Raw genomic sequence first — 14,655 nt, forward strand, 5'->3', positions numbered from 1 at the left:
TCAATTTTGGTTGGTTTCATTACTTAATGGGCTTTTTCAATGTAATGAGGCAGTGACATCCTTTGCTAAAGTTTGATGAACAACTTATGATTACCCAGTTGAATTAATGTAGACAGCCATATTTTTACTAAGGGAGAGGGGAAGGGAAGACACCACTTGAAGGGTGCCACTTGGCTATTGAAGTTTTGGGAAGTATAAGTAAAAGTATGAGGAAATAAAAAGAAAAGGAACACATTGCACTGACCTTGCTACCTTTGCACTCACTTCCAGGCAATGCTCCAGTTGGCACTGGATTGGTTCACCCACATGGAGGTGCCAATGTTCCAAGCAATCAACCAGTCGCGGGGTCTGAACCACCAGAGGAACAGCAGTTGCTCCTTTGCGAGGCCAGCACACCTCCAAGCAGTAAGTTCACTCACTGAATGTGTTCAAACCTGTGTTTCACAAAGTACTTATAATATTTTCCCAATTTTTTTCATTCAAAATTATTTTTTGTGCACCAGTCATTGATGGAACCTCTTCATTGTATCCTGCCGGTTTCAATTCATGAGAGTTATGATTTTATGTCTATGGCTTTTTAAGTGATTTATCTTTGAATGTTTCATCCCTGTTGTACATTCAATTGCCACACTGCAGTCATTCCCTCTATAGACCCTAACTCCATTGTTTTCCATTAGTGCAATCTTGGATAGTATTAGAATTTATATTCTCATTTACAATGGAATTTGGCTAGTATGTGCTTCCTTGGCTCATTACTCTCATTATAGTGTTTTTTTTTCTAAATACTCGATAGAGGTGTATGAAAATATCTATTGGGTTCCTTTTGAATTCTAATGAATTCGAATGATGAATAGAAAAGAGGCCCATAGAATTTCACTGTCTAAAAATCATTCACCTTAACATTTTGGTGCACATCAGCAGGAGACTGTTTACCACTGTCATGTTATTTCACAATTATTGGAAATTTTTAAAACAGAACCATTTTCTACAGTATAAAAAAAATGAATTTTCAAGAATGTATAAATGACTGTATTGAGCCTTAAGAACTTAAATTTGAAACTCTGGCTCAGCACTTTCTTCCTTTGCTAGAATTTCAATTTGTATAGATTATGTTTAAGACTAAAGAAAGTTTAATAAAACTAATAGAATCTTCTCTTTTGATCATGATTAAAATAAAAGGAATCCCATTTTGTACTCCAACTGGGAGCCAATAAGCAATGTGTTTCTTTTCTCTAAGTCTGCGGTTGTCAACTGCTGTGAGAAATATATTTGTTAGTTGATAAAAGGAAGGAAAATTACCTCATTCAAAATAAAAATTGTGCTAATAACTGTAATTGGTTGTAGCCATATGGCTCACCTGAGAATCATTGTAATCTCATTTGTTTAGTGCACCAACTGATTTTTACTTTATCCTGTATGCATGTTCAATTATCTTACTCTTCAAATCTTTTTTCTTAAACTCTTCACTAACATCCAAGTACCACTATGATTTGGAATTTGTTTTTTTCCTATAACTGGTTCCTTTGCTCTTGAAGTAGTTATTACTAGTTCATAGTATATTTGTCTGCCATTTCATTTATCTGGCTGCAGAATTCGAGCCTTTTCCAAACTATATGCAACTATCAACTTGTGCACCATGATGAGTTAGTTACCTTAACAATGAATGCATTCAGGAAAGAATTATTGTTCATTATTTTAAAATAGTTCCTCTAATATCTTGCAGACCATGAATTTTTATGGGGTAACATAGTCAAATTGAATTTTTTCTTTAGTTCAAATTTATTGGTAAGAAACATGAAATCCTTTGATGAATGAATACTAGAATCATCATTCCCATTGATATTTGTTTTAATTTTTCAACTCAAATGCTTGGCATGTTGAATATGGTACTTAAATGTCAGTTTAGGCATAATATCCCCACCCACATAGAGTCCCTTGTCTTTATCTCTGATATAGGCTCTCCTATGTCAGCTGCAGGCCATGAGAGTGCCTCTAGTCATGAAGATGACTTTGTTCTGGTTCCAGCAAACATTCCATCGGACAACTCATGTGATAGTAATAGCTCAGAGAAGCACCGCTCTGGAGAGTATGGCAAGTAAGTAGAAGTGATCCTTTTGTTACATCTTTAAGTCATAATTTTAAATTTAAAATATTTACATGACAGTTGCTTTTCCATCAATCAGAATTTATTCAGGTTTTATCTGTGAAATTGTTAGTACTTAGTTTAAAAACCCTTTTTGCAATTTACCAATAAGGCATTTAAAGTTAGTGCAGTGAAACCTCACATTTACATTTTGGAAGGGACCAGTAAAAAATTTTAAAAATCAAGGTTTATGTTAAAATTTTAAAAGTGAAGTATTATCATGTTTTATAAATGAAATATCTTGATAGCCTATAGAAATTCAATTGTAGTCGAACATTATAAATGTCTTTAAAAAATTCATGTGCTGAAAAATTTGCATTTCAACTTCCCATAAATAGAGGAAGGTTCCCTATATTCATGTGTATATCTTGCAGAATTTCCAGTTTATGTTTGACTTTTTATGTTTTTATTTTCCTTCAACTTTAAAAAAAAATATTAATCAATATAATAATGAAGTAGCATGTAAATAAGGTCATTCAATAACTGGTCTTTTCTTAAATTATTAAAAAAGCTGCCTACACCAGAAAAGTAAAAGATAATGTTTCATTCCATTCAATTTACCATACTGGCAGGGAAGTAGTATCAGGAAAATGTTTAGCATTGATTAACTTAATTGCAATTTCTTTTCAAAAATTAATTTTAATAGACCAAAATATGTTGACAGTGTAGTGTAAACGTAAAAGTACGTAGTATATTATCATCATAAAAACTTAGTTATGAATGATACCATGGAGAAATACAATAAAAATCGGTTATTTCAAGGGACAGTAAGATTTTATGTAAATTTCAGTTTTGGGGATGTAAATTTGAGGTTTTAATCGCATTGATTTGAATAGAGAGCTGTCTGGACCATTAAAGATATTTAAAATTGAAGTTTCATTGCCTCTTGTGTAAAGACTGATCTTAAAGTCACCTGGTGAGGAGGATTGTTTCTCGGGGGGTGAGTGAGGGGTCGGTGGATGGCGTCATCCCTTCAATGAAAGATGTTGAACCAAAGTACCTTTCAATGTCTCTCACAAGCAGGATCTGTCCTGCCCAAAGAGAATATGTATAAAAAATGTTGATTTCCTCTTGACCCTTAGGTCAGTATCTCTCTGAGGAAATATTTTAATCCAATGATAGATGAAACCTTACTCATATATGGTAAATTTATTTGTTTATAAATAGTATGACCAAAAATCTTTTGTACAAGGTGCAAAAAATGTGAAACAAAAGACCCAATACATGTGCACTAATTGTAGCCTCCTCGTAAAATTTCCTTGTGGATGTGAGGATTGATACAATTTTTTCAATTCATTTTTACTGGCTTAAATTCCCTCTAAGGTTATAGAATTGCCATCTTATGTGAAGTGAATGTTGGCAATGACAAAAGGATAGGAGCCACAAAGACAGGGGTGATGCCTCTATGAATAGAAGGCTGGGGTTAGGTGCCTAGACAGGAGTGAAAATTTCCCCCTTTGCGTCTCTTGGACCCACTGTATGCAATGGAGTGAAAATTCCTCCCAAGGGTTTTGTGTGCTACCTGCTGCAGTCATCCCTCTCGCTATGCTACCAAGTTGAGATGTATCTCTCTCCAAAATAGAGTCATGCTCCTTGAAAACATGTTATGAGATTGTTGTAAAATGAGTCACATAAATTCATATGATAAAATGGTGTAATCCCTGAAAGCTGGTCATCATGAATTTTGATTTGTATACATATTTCCTGATCTCTTTGAATATTAAGATTTTATTAGCAGTTTGCTTGATAAGTTTGTAATAGCAATTACCGAACCAAACTGGAGCCTAATAACTATATTTACTCTCTTGTTAGTCACAGTATATATTTGCATTCACTCCCCAAGGGATTGTCTTATCATAGTATGTAAGATGTTGTAGTTGTGCATCTGGGACACTGATGACATGATATAATGACATGATATGATGACTTTTGTTAAAACTTGATATTCATCATAGTGAAATATATATCTGTATCATGCTGGCCAATGGTGCTGTGCCCTAAATGAGGATGAATTAATTACAAATTCTCTGTAACAAGAAACATCTTGAATACATAATACTACCAATGTAGCATATTATTTCATACAGTGGGTGAGTTGGCGAGAGTTTCATAATTTTGGATAAATTTTCCTTTTCATCGCTAATAGTGAAATGAAGCTATGATATTTCATGAAATTTTACTAATGATTCTTTTTGGAACCATGTTCTATAGCAATGCTCTGCCATTCCATGCATTGCGTGATATCATATTTATATATTCTGTTGCTCTCTACTGCAGCCGATAAAATAATTCATGCATGGTCTATTGTTGTCTCAATTAAGTTTCATTGTGCAAAAAATTTTAAATTTTAAGGATTTTTAAGAAGTAATCTATTACCTTTGAGTCCATGTGCTTTAATGATTGGATTTTTCATTTTGGAAATTATACCTTTTCTGTGGCTTCCTTTTATGGAGGCATCAGGAGCAGATATTTTTAACCTTAGTATTTTAGTTAGTTAATTTAGTGCCATGCTCCTTCTGGAATGCATTGCCATGTATTAGACAGTATACAAATGTAATAAAGGTACATTTTTAATTAGTAGAAAGAACTGAAGTAAATCTTCAATTCATTCAGTTTCTCTTTTGATATAATATTTTCTTGTTGTGTCATATGATCCTTCCAATGTAGTCGTGGCATTTAATATGTACATATTAGGTAACTAATGAGGGACTGGAGAGAATCCATAGAATTTCAATGATCCCTGTGGTACCACATACCTTTGGACCATCATTGATGAATTGTAGTCCTATTGTTTTCTGTTGATGCTGATGAATTACATCTCTGTTCCAGGCCTGTGATTGTTTGGGGTCAAGGACGAGGGAAGGCAGCGACCTTCCAGCAGCATGGACAACGGAACCCACAGCCCTGCCCCTTACTGGCCAGCCCCCCACGCCCTAGCTTCCTGCCCGTCTCCCCAGCTGCTGGGCAAGCAGACGTGCGGCCCTCCCTCACATCTCGACCGATGCCCCAGCCCTCGGCAGAGTCTCCCCCATGCTCACCCAGCCACTCTCCAAAGCCACCCGCCCCTCCCAACTCATCTGAACCAATTCCTGTGCCGACACACCGTGAAACTTATCACCTCCTCCACGGGAGTTGTGCCCGTGAAGGCACGGCTCCCCACATGGCTGCCCTGAGTAACAATCCAGGGTCGCTGAAAGAGAATGAGAATAACAATGATGAGACTGCTTTGAGACATAGGAGTCCGTCATCTAGCCCTCACTCACCCTCAAAGGTATGTGCTCTCATTATGTGAGTGGCCACATCTAGTTTCCAGATTTAAGTTGACCATTTCAAATGGCCACAGTTTCCATAGCCTCGACATACATCATGTATCTCATATTGCATTAACTCGAGGTTGATGTATTTGTTTCTATTAGCTAGTTGGCACTGTTGTCCCTTTTCAACAGTGATATTCTCTACTACAATCTTTGCGTTTTTGAAGCATATGACATTTCATATTTCTCTTAGCTATTATTACTCTCACCAACTCTGTGACTTTTTGAATTTTATCTCTCTACAATAGGCTTTATTGCACTTTTTAAAGTTATTTTTATTGTCAATATACCATATGAAAATCTTAAGCATTTTGAAATGAATTCTATCCCAGAGTAAGGAGTATGTTTCTATTTTGCCCTCATATGAGGCGAAAAACCCAAAATACATCTTCGGCTGAAAAAGTGTATGTTTGTTTAGTGAAGGTTGGATGATTGGCCTTGTGCTAGCAGGCAGCTGAGTCTGTGAAAAACATGCTCATTGCTCTGGTGGTTGGGAATATCACGTAGCCAAACAGTCACATGAAAGCTGTGCATTTTTGCAAGCCTCTATCGCTTGGATTAAGGTTTTGTTTCCTTCAGTGGAACAAAAATGGAAAATAAAGGGTGACAAAATAAGCATGAAATGTAATCCCATCAAATAAAAGTGTGCAATTGCTAGAGATACTGGAATATGGAAAACTCTGTACTCCTGTGAAAAGGTTAACTGGGAAGACTGCATTTATTATAAGGATAAATGAAAATTTTAAAACATGGATCAGAACAAGCACTGAAATTAGTATAAGTGTAGAATTGTTGTGCACTCTAAATACATGCAAGTATTAAATATTTCAAACACAAAACTGATTTGTCAAAGACTCATTCATTATCATCACATACCAACTGCTATGTAATATTATGTTCTTCGTGTTTTTGTCCAAAATATTCATTGTTAAATCCTGCAGTAACATAATGTGATGCTAAATTACTCTGCTCGTATGTAGTAACCTTGATCTTCCACCATTCAAATTCCTTCCTAAGTTGTGATGGCAACTAAGCGAGTGCATAATTATGACAAGAATTTCAATATTGATGATACTGATCTCTTTCTTCCATTTTTATTTTTTGAAGCTCTCTCTTTGCAATTGCAAGAGCGGTATCCAAAACCGGGATGGAAGATATATTCCTCAATTTAAGTGTAAATAACTCAAGTAAAGGTGAAGTTAGACACATTTATTTTACAGTAATGTGGAAAACAAAATCTAAATCCCATTTCTTATGTACATGTGTTTTTTGTAACCTAGGTTGTCTTGAGTAATGTAACATATAAGGTTGTAGAGGATACTTTTATAAGACACTAGTTACTCATGATAAGTTTGGGATTAAGGGACCAATTATAGAATATGGGGCTGAAAATGCATCAAAGCCTCAGCATGATTATACACAATCAAATGGCATGGCAGATGTTGTAGTGTAATATTTTGTTTCCATTGCACAATTAGTGCTATCTATAACTGACAATGTGAAATTGAAAATTACTGAAGTGAAACTACTATGGGTGTGTATTATGACTCCTTGTTAAACATCACAGTTAGCTAGTTACCAGATAAGAAAACTGGAACTTAGAGAGATTTAAGAGACTGTATTATAATCATTAACAACTGTTGAAGCGTGAAACCATGGGATATCAAATATTTGGCTGACAGTTATTTGCTGGGTGCAGATTGATTGAGTTTTGTTTGCATCCTATACAACTGAGAGTATCTTTGTCATTGCACGGTACTTTTTGAGTGCCTCAAAATTGACCACCCATTGATCCACCCTTTCTTCCTCGTTATTTGTATAGAGGGAAAAAGATAATCTTGTAAGGGGAATTTTTTTGTTGCTTCCTTAGATTTAAATGAACATTAACACTATTAAACCATTATCACTTTTACACTTTGTATGCACAGAATGCAGTGCCTAGATCTCAACCCATCAGCATGAAACGGACCCATGACTCTCATCGGAACATTGCTGATATAAGCTCCCTTTCGCCACCAGCTGTGAGTGAAATTTATTCTTTTCTTTACCTCTGACCACCAGTATACTTCTCAGTTAATTAATAATATTCCTAATCTAATATTGACATATTCTACCTTGTTTGTCAACATGAAAGTATGTCGAAATGGATATACTTTCAGAATTCAAATTTTGCATGATTTACTAATAAAAAACTTTTAAAAGGCTACTGTAGTATACCTTGGTCAAATTTCAGCTTGTTTAATTTTCTTTAGAATTGAATGATTCATTATTTGTGAACTATTGCAAGGAAATGAAGTCTTAAATGTGAGTCATAGGTGTTTTCTCCTTTTGGTATTCAAAGTACAATTTAAAATTTTTTCATTCAATACATTACCGGAGTGAGTACCAATCTTGGAAATAAAGTGATGATTGTTATGTTCCTTGTATATGCCACCTAAAAATCTAATGAGGGTACCATGGAAAATATCTCTTGCACCTACAGGAAAACTTTTATCACTCCACGCATCAAGTGCATTCCATTTTTAAAAGAAAATTTAATCCCTTGTCTCGATATTATTTATTTACTCTGTTCATGATTTTGTAACCATATGTAAGTTAGCCAGAACACAAAATTTCTTGTTTTCTTCAGTATCAAAGTATGATGTAATTAATGATTAGAGAAATCTTTTGTCACAAATGTTAATTTTAAAAAGTGTGAATGGTACAAGGAATACCTTCTAAGGCTAAATGGGAATTTTCATTTAGAATGCAAGTAAGTTTTGCAAGGTTTCATGTTTTTTATTTGTTAATGACAGAAATGGAATAATCTTTTTATGATAATAGTCAATATTTGTGATTGTGAATTCATTCAACCTTTGTGCGATTTTTATTTGTTTCAAGTTTCCAACTTTCCAACATGTGTAAATGTAATGACCATGTCATTAGGCTGTTTCGTCTCCCTGATCTGAAAGCAATATAATTCCATTCCCTTAAATATGCTGCCAAGGGCATTTTGATTCTGATCACTTTACCTGAATCTGCGATTAAATTTTCATGGAATTGGCCGCATTAGTTTCGCTTGTTCTTATATTCTCTGTCTGTGTTACATCCAGGTGCAGTTTATGATTGGAACACCTCCTGGTGGTGGCATGAGTGGTAACGGAGGCCGGCGCAGGTCTGCCTCGGGTAGCTCCTGTGGCACTCCCCCTCCCGTCACCACCTGGCAGGTTTCCCCAGTGGCCCAGTGTGTCTCTGGCCTTGGCATCGGAGGCTTGCCTGGTGCAGCTGGCACTGGAGGTGGTGCAACACGCCAAACTCCAAATAATTCTCCCTTACGTCGATCAGGTAGTGTTTGACCCAGGAATTCATTCTCCTTCTGATTACAGCTTCATTATTTTTGTAGCAATAGTGGTTTTTGCTTAGGTTTTTATTAATGGCAGCACTGCTGTAGTTGCTAATTGTTGTGGTATTGCAAAGATATGGAATTTCACTGTAGCATTTGAAAAGGATGATGTGTGACATTGCATCCATTTACTCCTTTATAGTATTCAAATAATACTCGCATCATAACTTATAATATGCCTGAAACAGGTACACTCAAGTATATGTCTTTTTCTTTGAATACGAGTAATCGTACAGTATTTTTGTACATATTATGTCTGCGTGGAACTTGCTGCCTACTAAAGGAGATAACTTCAGGCATCACTTTGTGGAAACGATACATATTGCAAAAGAAACACTTGGTTTTTCCACATAAAATATTTATTCACGACCTAGGTTTCGACGCTCAGCGTCATCTTCAGGTGAAGATGACGCTGAGCGTCGAAACCTAGGTCGTGAATAAATATTTTATGTGGAAAAACCAAGTGTTTCTTTTGCAATATTGCTGCCTACTTACTGATTAGATTCACACTGTTGAAATGGTGACTAACAGGCAAGTGTCACAATGATGTGACTTCCTTTGCACCAAAATCTGTTCTTTGTGAAAAAATCCTATCTCAATTTTCTATTCATGTTCTCTTGAACTTAGCTGAAATAAATATACAGGGTGGGGCAAAATGGACTCCCGTGATTTGACAGGTGAATTGTATAAAAAACAACAAAAATAGTTAGAAAAGGTTTTTATTTTTGAAAACTGCATTCAATGCCATTTTTTTCATTAAGTTTTGAAAATTATTTCATCCAGGTGATGACCTTGGTGAGCAATGCATATGTTAGCCATTCAAAAAAGTTTTCAAAAACTCTTTTCAGCATATATTGCATTATTCCAGGGATGATATCTGTAATTGCCTCCTTAAGAGCTTCCAAGGTCCTTGGTCGAACTTTGTTAACCTCAGCTTTGAGATATCCCCAAAGGAGAAAAGTACATGGGCTCAAATCCGGGGAGCAAGGTGGCTGTGCAGCATCCCCTTGTAAGGAGACCAAGCAGCTGGGAAATTGTTCTTGCAGGGTTTTGCGTGAACGACATGCGGTATGAACCGTGGGACCGTCCTGTTGAAACTAAAAGGCTTCTTGTCATATTCTTCTCCATACTCTTCCATTTTTGGGAGTAAAAAGTTCTCCAGCATCTCACAATAGCGCACAGAGTTCACAGTTACAGAACCTCGAGATTCAAAAAAGTAAGGTCCAATAATGCCTATGGAGGACAGAGGGCACCAAACTGTCACTTTGGGGCTATAAAGAGGTCTTGGGTGAAGTTTGCAAGAGTTGTCAGTCACCCTGGATTAAAAAGTTTGCTTATTTTCTGAGCCAGAGAGGTGAAAATGCACCTCGTCACTAGACCACAGCATCCTCTGCATCGCCACCACACTATCATTGTTCTTAAAGAACGCTTCCATGACAAAGCCTCGATGCTCACTGCGTGGTGACCACTGAAAATCGTTTCATCGTTTACCCCAGCTAACGCCACTACTCCCACTCTGCTAATTCACCTGCGTGCTCTTCAGTGATTTATTTTAAACTAGGGAGTCCATTCTGTCCCACCCTGTATTAGGCAAAATGCTGGAAAAGAAATCTATGATTGAGGGTACAAGTTATATGGCAATTGAAAACAATTGCATTTGTCACATTCCTCTCCTAATGCTGTAATGGTTAAGAAAAGAGTAGGGATATATTTTGCATTGAAAATACCATAAGAGATGAATTGATTAATTTTGATGCATCACAAAATTAATAGATAGACTTTACAGTAGGAGACTAACACCAGTAGTTAAAAAGAGATATAGAACACAAGACCCTAGAAAATGACGTTCTAAAGTGGCAAAGACTTTCCTTAAAAAAATATTGTTTACAATCCAGCGCTTACTCACAAGGAAAAATTTAAAGTTGCCTTCTACAATGGACACACTTTCGAATACATTTTGGGATCCTGCAAAGACAAAAAAGGAATCATGAAACAAAGCAGTCTCTATGAACTCCATCGTAATGACTGCAAGACCATGTACATTGGGCAGACTGGCAGAACATCAAAACCGAAGAACACTTACTCTGCTTCATAAGCAATAAATGCCCTTTTCCAATTGCAAAATGCCTATAACGCACAAACATCACAGTGAATTCTAACCCAGAATCCTACATAGAGAGGAAAAGCTCCAAGATTAGATGAACTCACCAAATAAGAGATAATCACCTGTGTACACTAACGAAATCTCTCTGGTTAATGATCCATTATGCCCTTTTCCATTCTCCCTTCCTATGGCTCCCATTATTCACCCATCTCCCTCAACCAGGCAGTGCTCTAAAGCCCCTGTGGGGTGTCCGATATCCTTCCCCTCCCCCCCAACTTCTACCCCTTACTGTAATGCATTACTCCTTCCACTCCTCCAACTGTCCCTTCTTCCTGACAATGTGTATATATTTATACCCTGCTTTTCAATGTATATTTACCTGATGTTAGCTAACAGTATTGAAACTATGTCAATAGAGAATAAATATTATTTGTGGAATTGTTCCATGTTGTCTGTATGATGGGAAAAATCTACCAATTAATGGCTTAAACAGTTTCGTAACTTTGATGAGAACCAAATTTATAAAGCCATCCTTTCATTCAAGTCATAATTGTATAATATTAAGTGTGTTTGCATGAACATTGTATGAATGGGCAAATTGCATTTGTTATTGCATGCATATATGGGAGTTGATGAAGGACCAGAGAGTTTCAGCAAACTTCATGGTCATTCATATTAGCCTTGCAAAGCTTGCCAATCACCTAGAATACTGTGTCTTGCCAACTTACATGAACCCCAGCAGACTACTTTGGGAAGAATTGTATTCACCATTAAATATATGATGACTGAGCAAGAAAGAAACTTTATAACAGTTGATTCCTGTTTTATGTTTATTAAGTTGATTGTTATTGTACAATTGCTTGGGGATGTGATTTTGCCTGCTTGGTTATTTTCGTTTGTCTGATCCCTGCCAATTGAGTGCTTTTATTGTGTTAATGCTTTTGTTTCTCACGTTTTTTGAATCAAACCCTTGACCCTCCAATGCACGCCAATCAGCTGCCCCCACTCCATTCTCGGGACCTCTGTTTGCAGCCACTGCAGGGGGCGTGTGCTGCAGTGGGCTCCCTCCCATTCTTGGCTCTCCCTCTGCATCTCGCCTTCCAACCTCGCCCACGTCTGCCTTCATGGACTTTGCCACAGCTGACAATGCCGCTGCCCTCGGAGGATCCCGAAGTGATCGCGACCGCTGTGGCAACTTCCCCACTGCACCAGATCTACGCCAACCCCCTTTTGTACCATTTGGAACTCGTGCAATGACTCTCCCAGAGATCACTGGTAAACATTTTAAGTGCTTACCATTCTTCCTTGTTGGAGTAGTATTTGGGTTTAAGCTTAGGATCAGTACTGTTCTGAAAATCTACCAAATTTCAAAAATGTCTAGCAATGAGGTTGGGAGAGAAAAATATTTTTAATGAGTATTATGATGTCTTACAAATGAAATCTTTCACAGGATTAAAATAAAATCAGATGTATACATGCCAAAAATTTTGTAAACAAGTAGGAATTAAACATAAATTAGAAAGTGCTAATATTAAAAAAAGAACAGTAATTTCTCTTATAGTAATAAGGGATTATATTTAATTTAGGCGTAAAGTATTTTGCCTAATTGCATTATTTGAATATTCTTTGCCCCCCATAGTGCATGTTACCCACTCTCTTGATAGGTGCCAAACCATTGAGGATCAGAGGGAAGTGCAGGGAGGCCTTGCTGCTATTATGTTTATAAGATCTTAAATATTCATTTAGTATCATGATTTATGACAGTTGATGAATTAAAACTTGGCTGTGGGAACCCTTTGCTTTTAGACCTTGACAATCAAGACTGTGGCCTTGTTTATAAACTTAAACATAAAGTATAAATAGAGTTTTACAAGAGTGCATACAACAGATTTCTTCATTTGGTGTCCGCGCATCATATCACTAACATTCCCAATAAAAACTGTGCCAGACGTTGTAATGGTTAAGATTCCATTTGTTTTCAAATAGAATAATTTCTCAAAATGGTGCATCTAAATGTTATCTTTTAGCTCTTAAAGATCGTAAAAGATCATAATAATATTTAGGTTTTATTGGGGAATGTATGGATATAGCCATTACTTTGTTACCAAAAAGGCAGCAATGTTAAATTGTAGCTGACATCTGTGCAGTGCCTGTCCTCCTTGTCCTACATAGTTTGCAGTGCCTGTCCTCCTTGTGTATTGCATTTGTTCTTCATGTGATTTTGCCATTAATGTCGTCTTTTGAGTAATTTCACGTTTTGTTTCAACAAGCATAAAATAATTCTGTGGCAATGGTGGGAAAATTTATTTTAAAATGGTAAACAAAACTTGGGAGAATAACTTTGCCATTTCAATAAACATTTTGCAAAGTGCTGTCTCATATCAGGATGCGTGTATCCCTGTCTGAGGAACTCTATAAACTCATTTGTGTTGAATACTGCATTAAAAGCATGGAAATCAATAGAAAAAATGCAATGGAATACCTAAGTGAGTTTACTTTGGAAATCTGAGGAACTCTATAAACTCATTTGTGTTGAATACTGCATTAAAAGCATGGAAATCAATAGAAAAAATGCAATGGAATACCTAAGTGAGTTTACTTTGGAAATCTGAGGAACTCTATAAACTCATTTGTGTTGAATACTGCATTAAAAGCATGGAAATCAATAGAAAAAATGCAATGGAATACCTAAGTGAGTTTACTTTGGAAATGGATTAAATACTCTTATGTATGGTGAACATGAGGGAGTAGGGAAGACTTGGTTTCAATCTCTCACGTGGAGTTCCCTTCAAAGAAAAGTCACTGCATGTTACAGATCGGTTAGACATGGTGACTTCAAAACATTGAATGGCTGGATGAACCACTTCAAAATTATGTGTAACATTGTTTTTTGAACTATAAGTAGCAAATACGAAAGTGTGGACCCTCTTGTGGCTCCCTGTAAGCAGGCTACTCACGTAGTAGTTATCATGTTAATGCCTCTTTTTCAATGTTCCACAAACTCACGAGACCGTAGACTTCAAAGGGGGACCTCGCCAATAGGGAAAATACAGCAAGGCATTTCTCATTTTGGTGCTAATGCAAATGCCATTGAGAGACTGAAGCTGTTTGTTATAGTAAAATGCAAAAATACATGATGTTTTAAAAAATTGAGACCTTACTACAACCTACGTATGATTCCAGCAGGAAAGTATGGATGGCATAAAATATTTTTGGAGAAAACATTCGTACATGCCACTGATGTAAAGGTTGGGGTTCAAAATTGAAAAAATTATCAGATTGGTGCTCTGAACATAGAGTAAATTTGAAAGTAAGGGATGTTTAAGTTCCCAACACTTGTACTCATCTCCTGCACCCATTAGCTTTCATTATAGCTTGTGCCTTTTGAGTAAACCAATAATGATTCATGTCAAAAAAGCACTGAGTGACAGGAGGTGATAAGGATTCAAAGACTTTTTATTTAAGTGTTCTTGATGCTTCACCTTTTGTAGCCAGGTCCTGTTAAGTGTGTAAAATGAAAATATTGGAAATACAAGTCAGAAAGGTAGGGATTCTCTTTACATACGGAGATGTGTTACTTTTCCATTGTCATATTTACTGATTATGCTCATCTTTGCAGATTTAAGAGATCGCTGATATTTTTTTAATGACAACTTCTGTCTAAGATTGAAGAAGGGGCAGTGCACGGTGAAAAGCTGTGTTCTAAGTGCTC

At 36.4% G+C, this 14,655-nt stretch overlaps 1 protein-coding gene across 6 annotated transcripts in view; it reads left to right on the forward strand.

Moving 5' to 3' along the window:
• Atg1 (serine/threonine-protein kinase unc-51-like protein Atg1) overlaps positions 1–14,655 on the forward strand; it is a 43,795-nt gene that overhangs the window by 16,715 nt on the left and 12,425 nt on the right. For 2 of the 6 annotated variants that reach the window (XM_071590943.1, XM_071590944.1), the window contains 6 exons: positions 271–405; positions 1,957–2,095; positions 4,973–5,414; positions 7,386–7,478; positions 8,550–8,781; positions 11,940–12,218. In XM_071590943.1, the coding sequence (XP_071447044.1) occupies positions 271–405; positions 1,957–2,095; positions 4,973–5,414; positions 7,386–7,478; positions 8,550–8,781; positions 11,940–12,218 (1,320 nt within the window). The remainder of the gene's footprint in view (positions 1–270; positions 406–1,956; positions 2,096–4,972; positions 5,415–7,385; positions 7,479–8,549; positions 8,782–11,939; positions 12,219–14,655) is intronic. The other 4 variants (XM_071590947.1, XM_071590945.1, XM_071590948.1 and 1 more) reach the window with 4 other exon arrangements.

Source organism: Hetaerina americana, unplaced genomic scaffold (genome assembly GCF_022747635.1).
Source record: "Hetaerina americana unplaced genomic scaffold, ioHetAmer1.1.p SCAF_4, whole genome shotgun sequence".
NCBI classification, from domain to species: domain Eukaryota; kingdom Metazoa; phylum Arthropoda; class Insecta; order Odonata; family Calopterygidae; genus Hetaerina; species Hetaerina americana.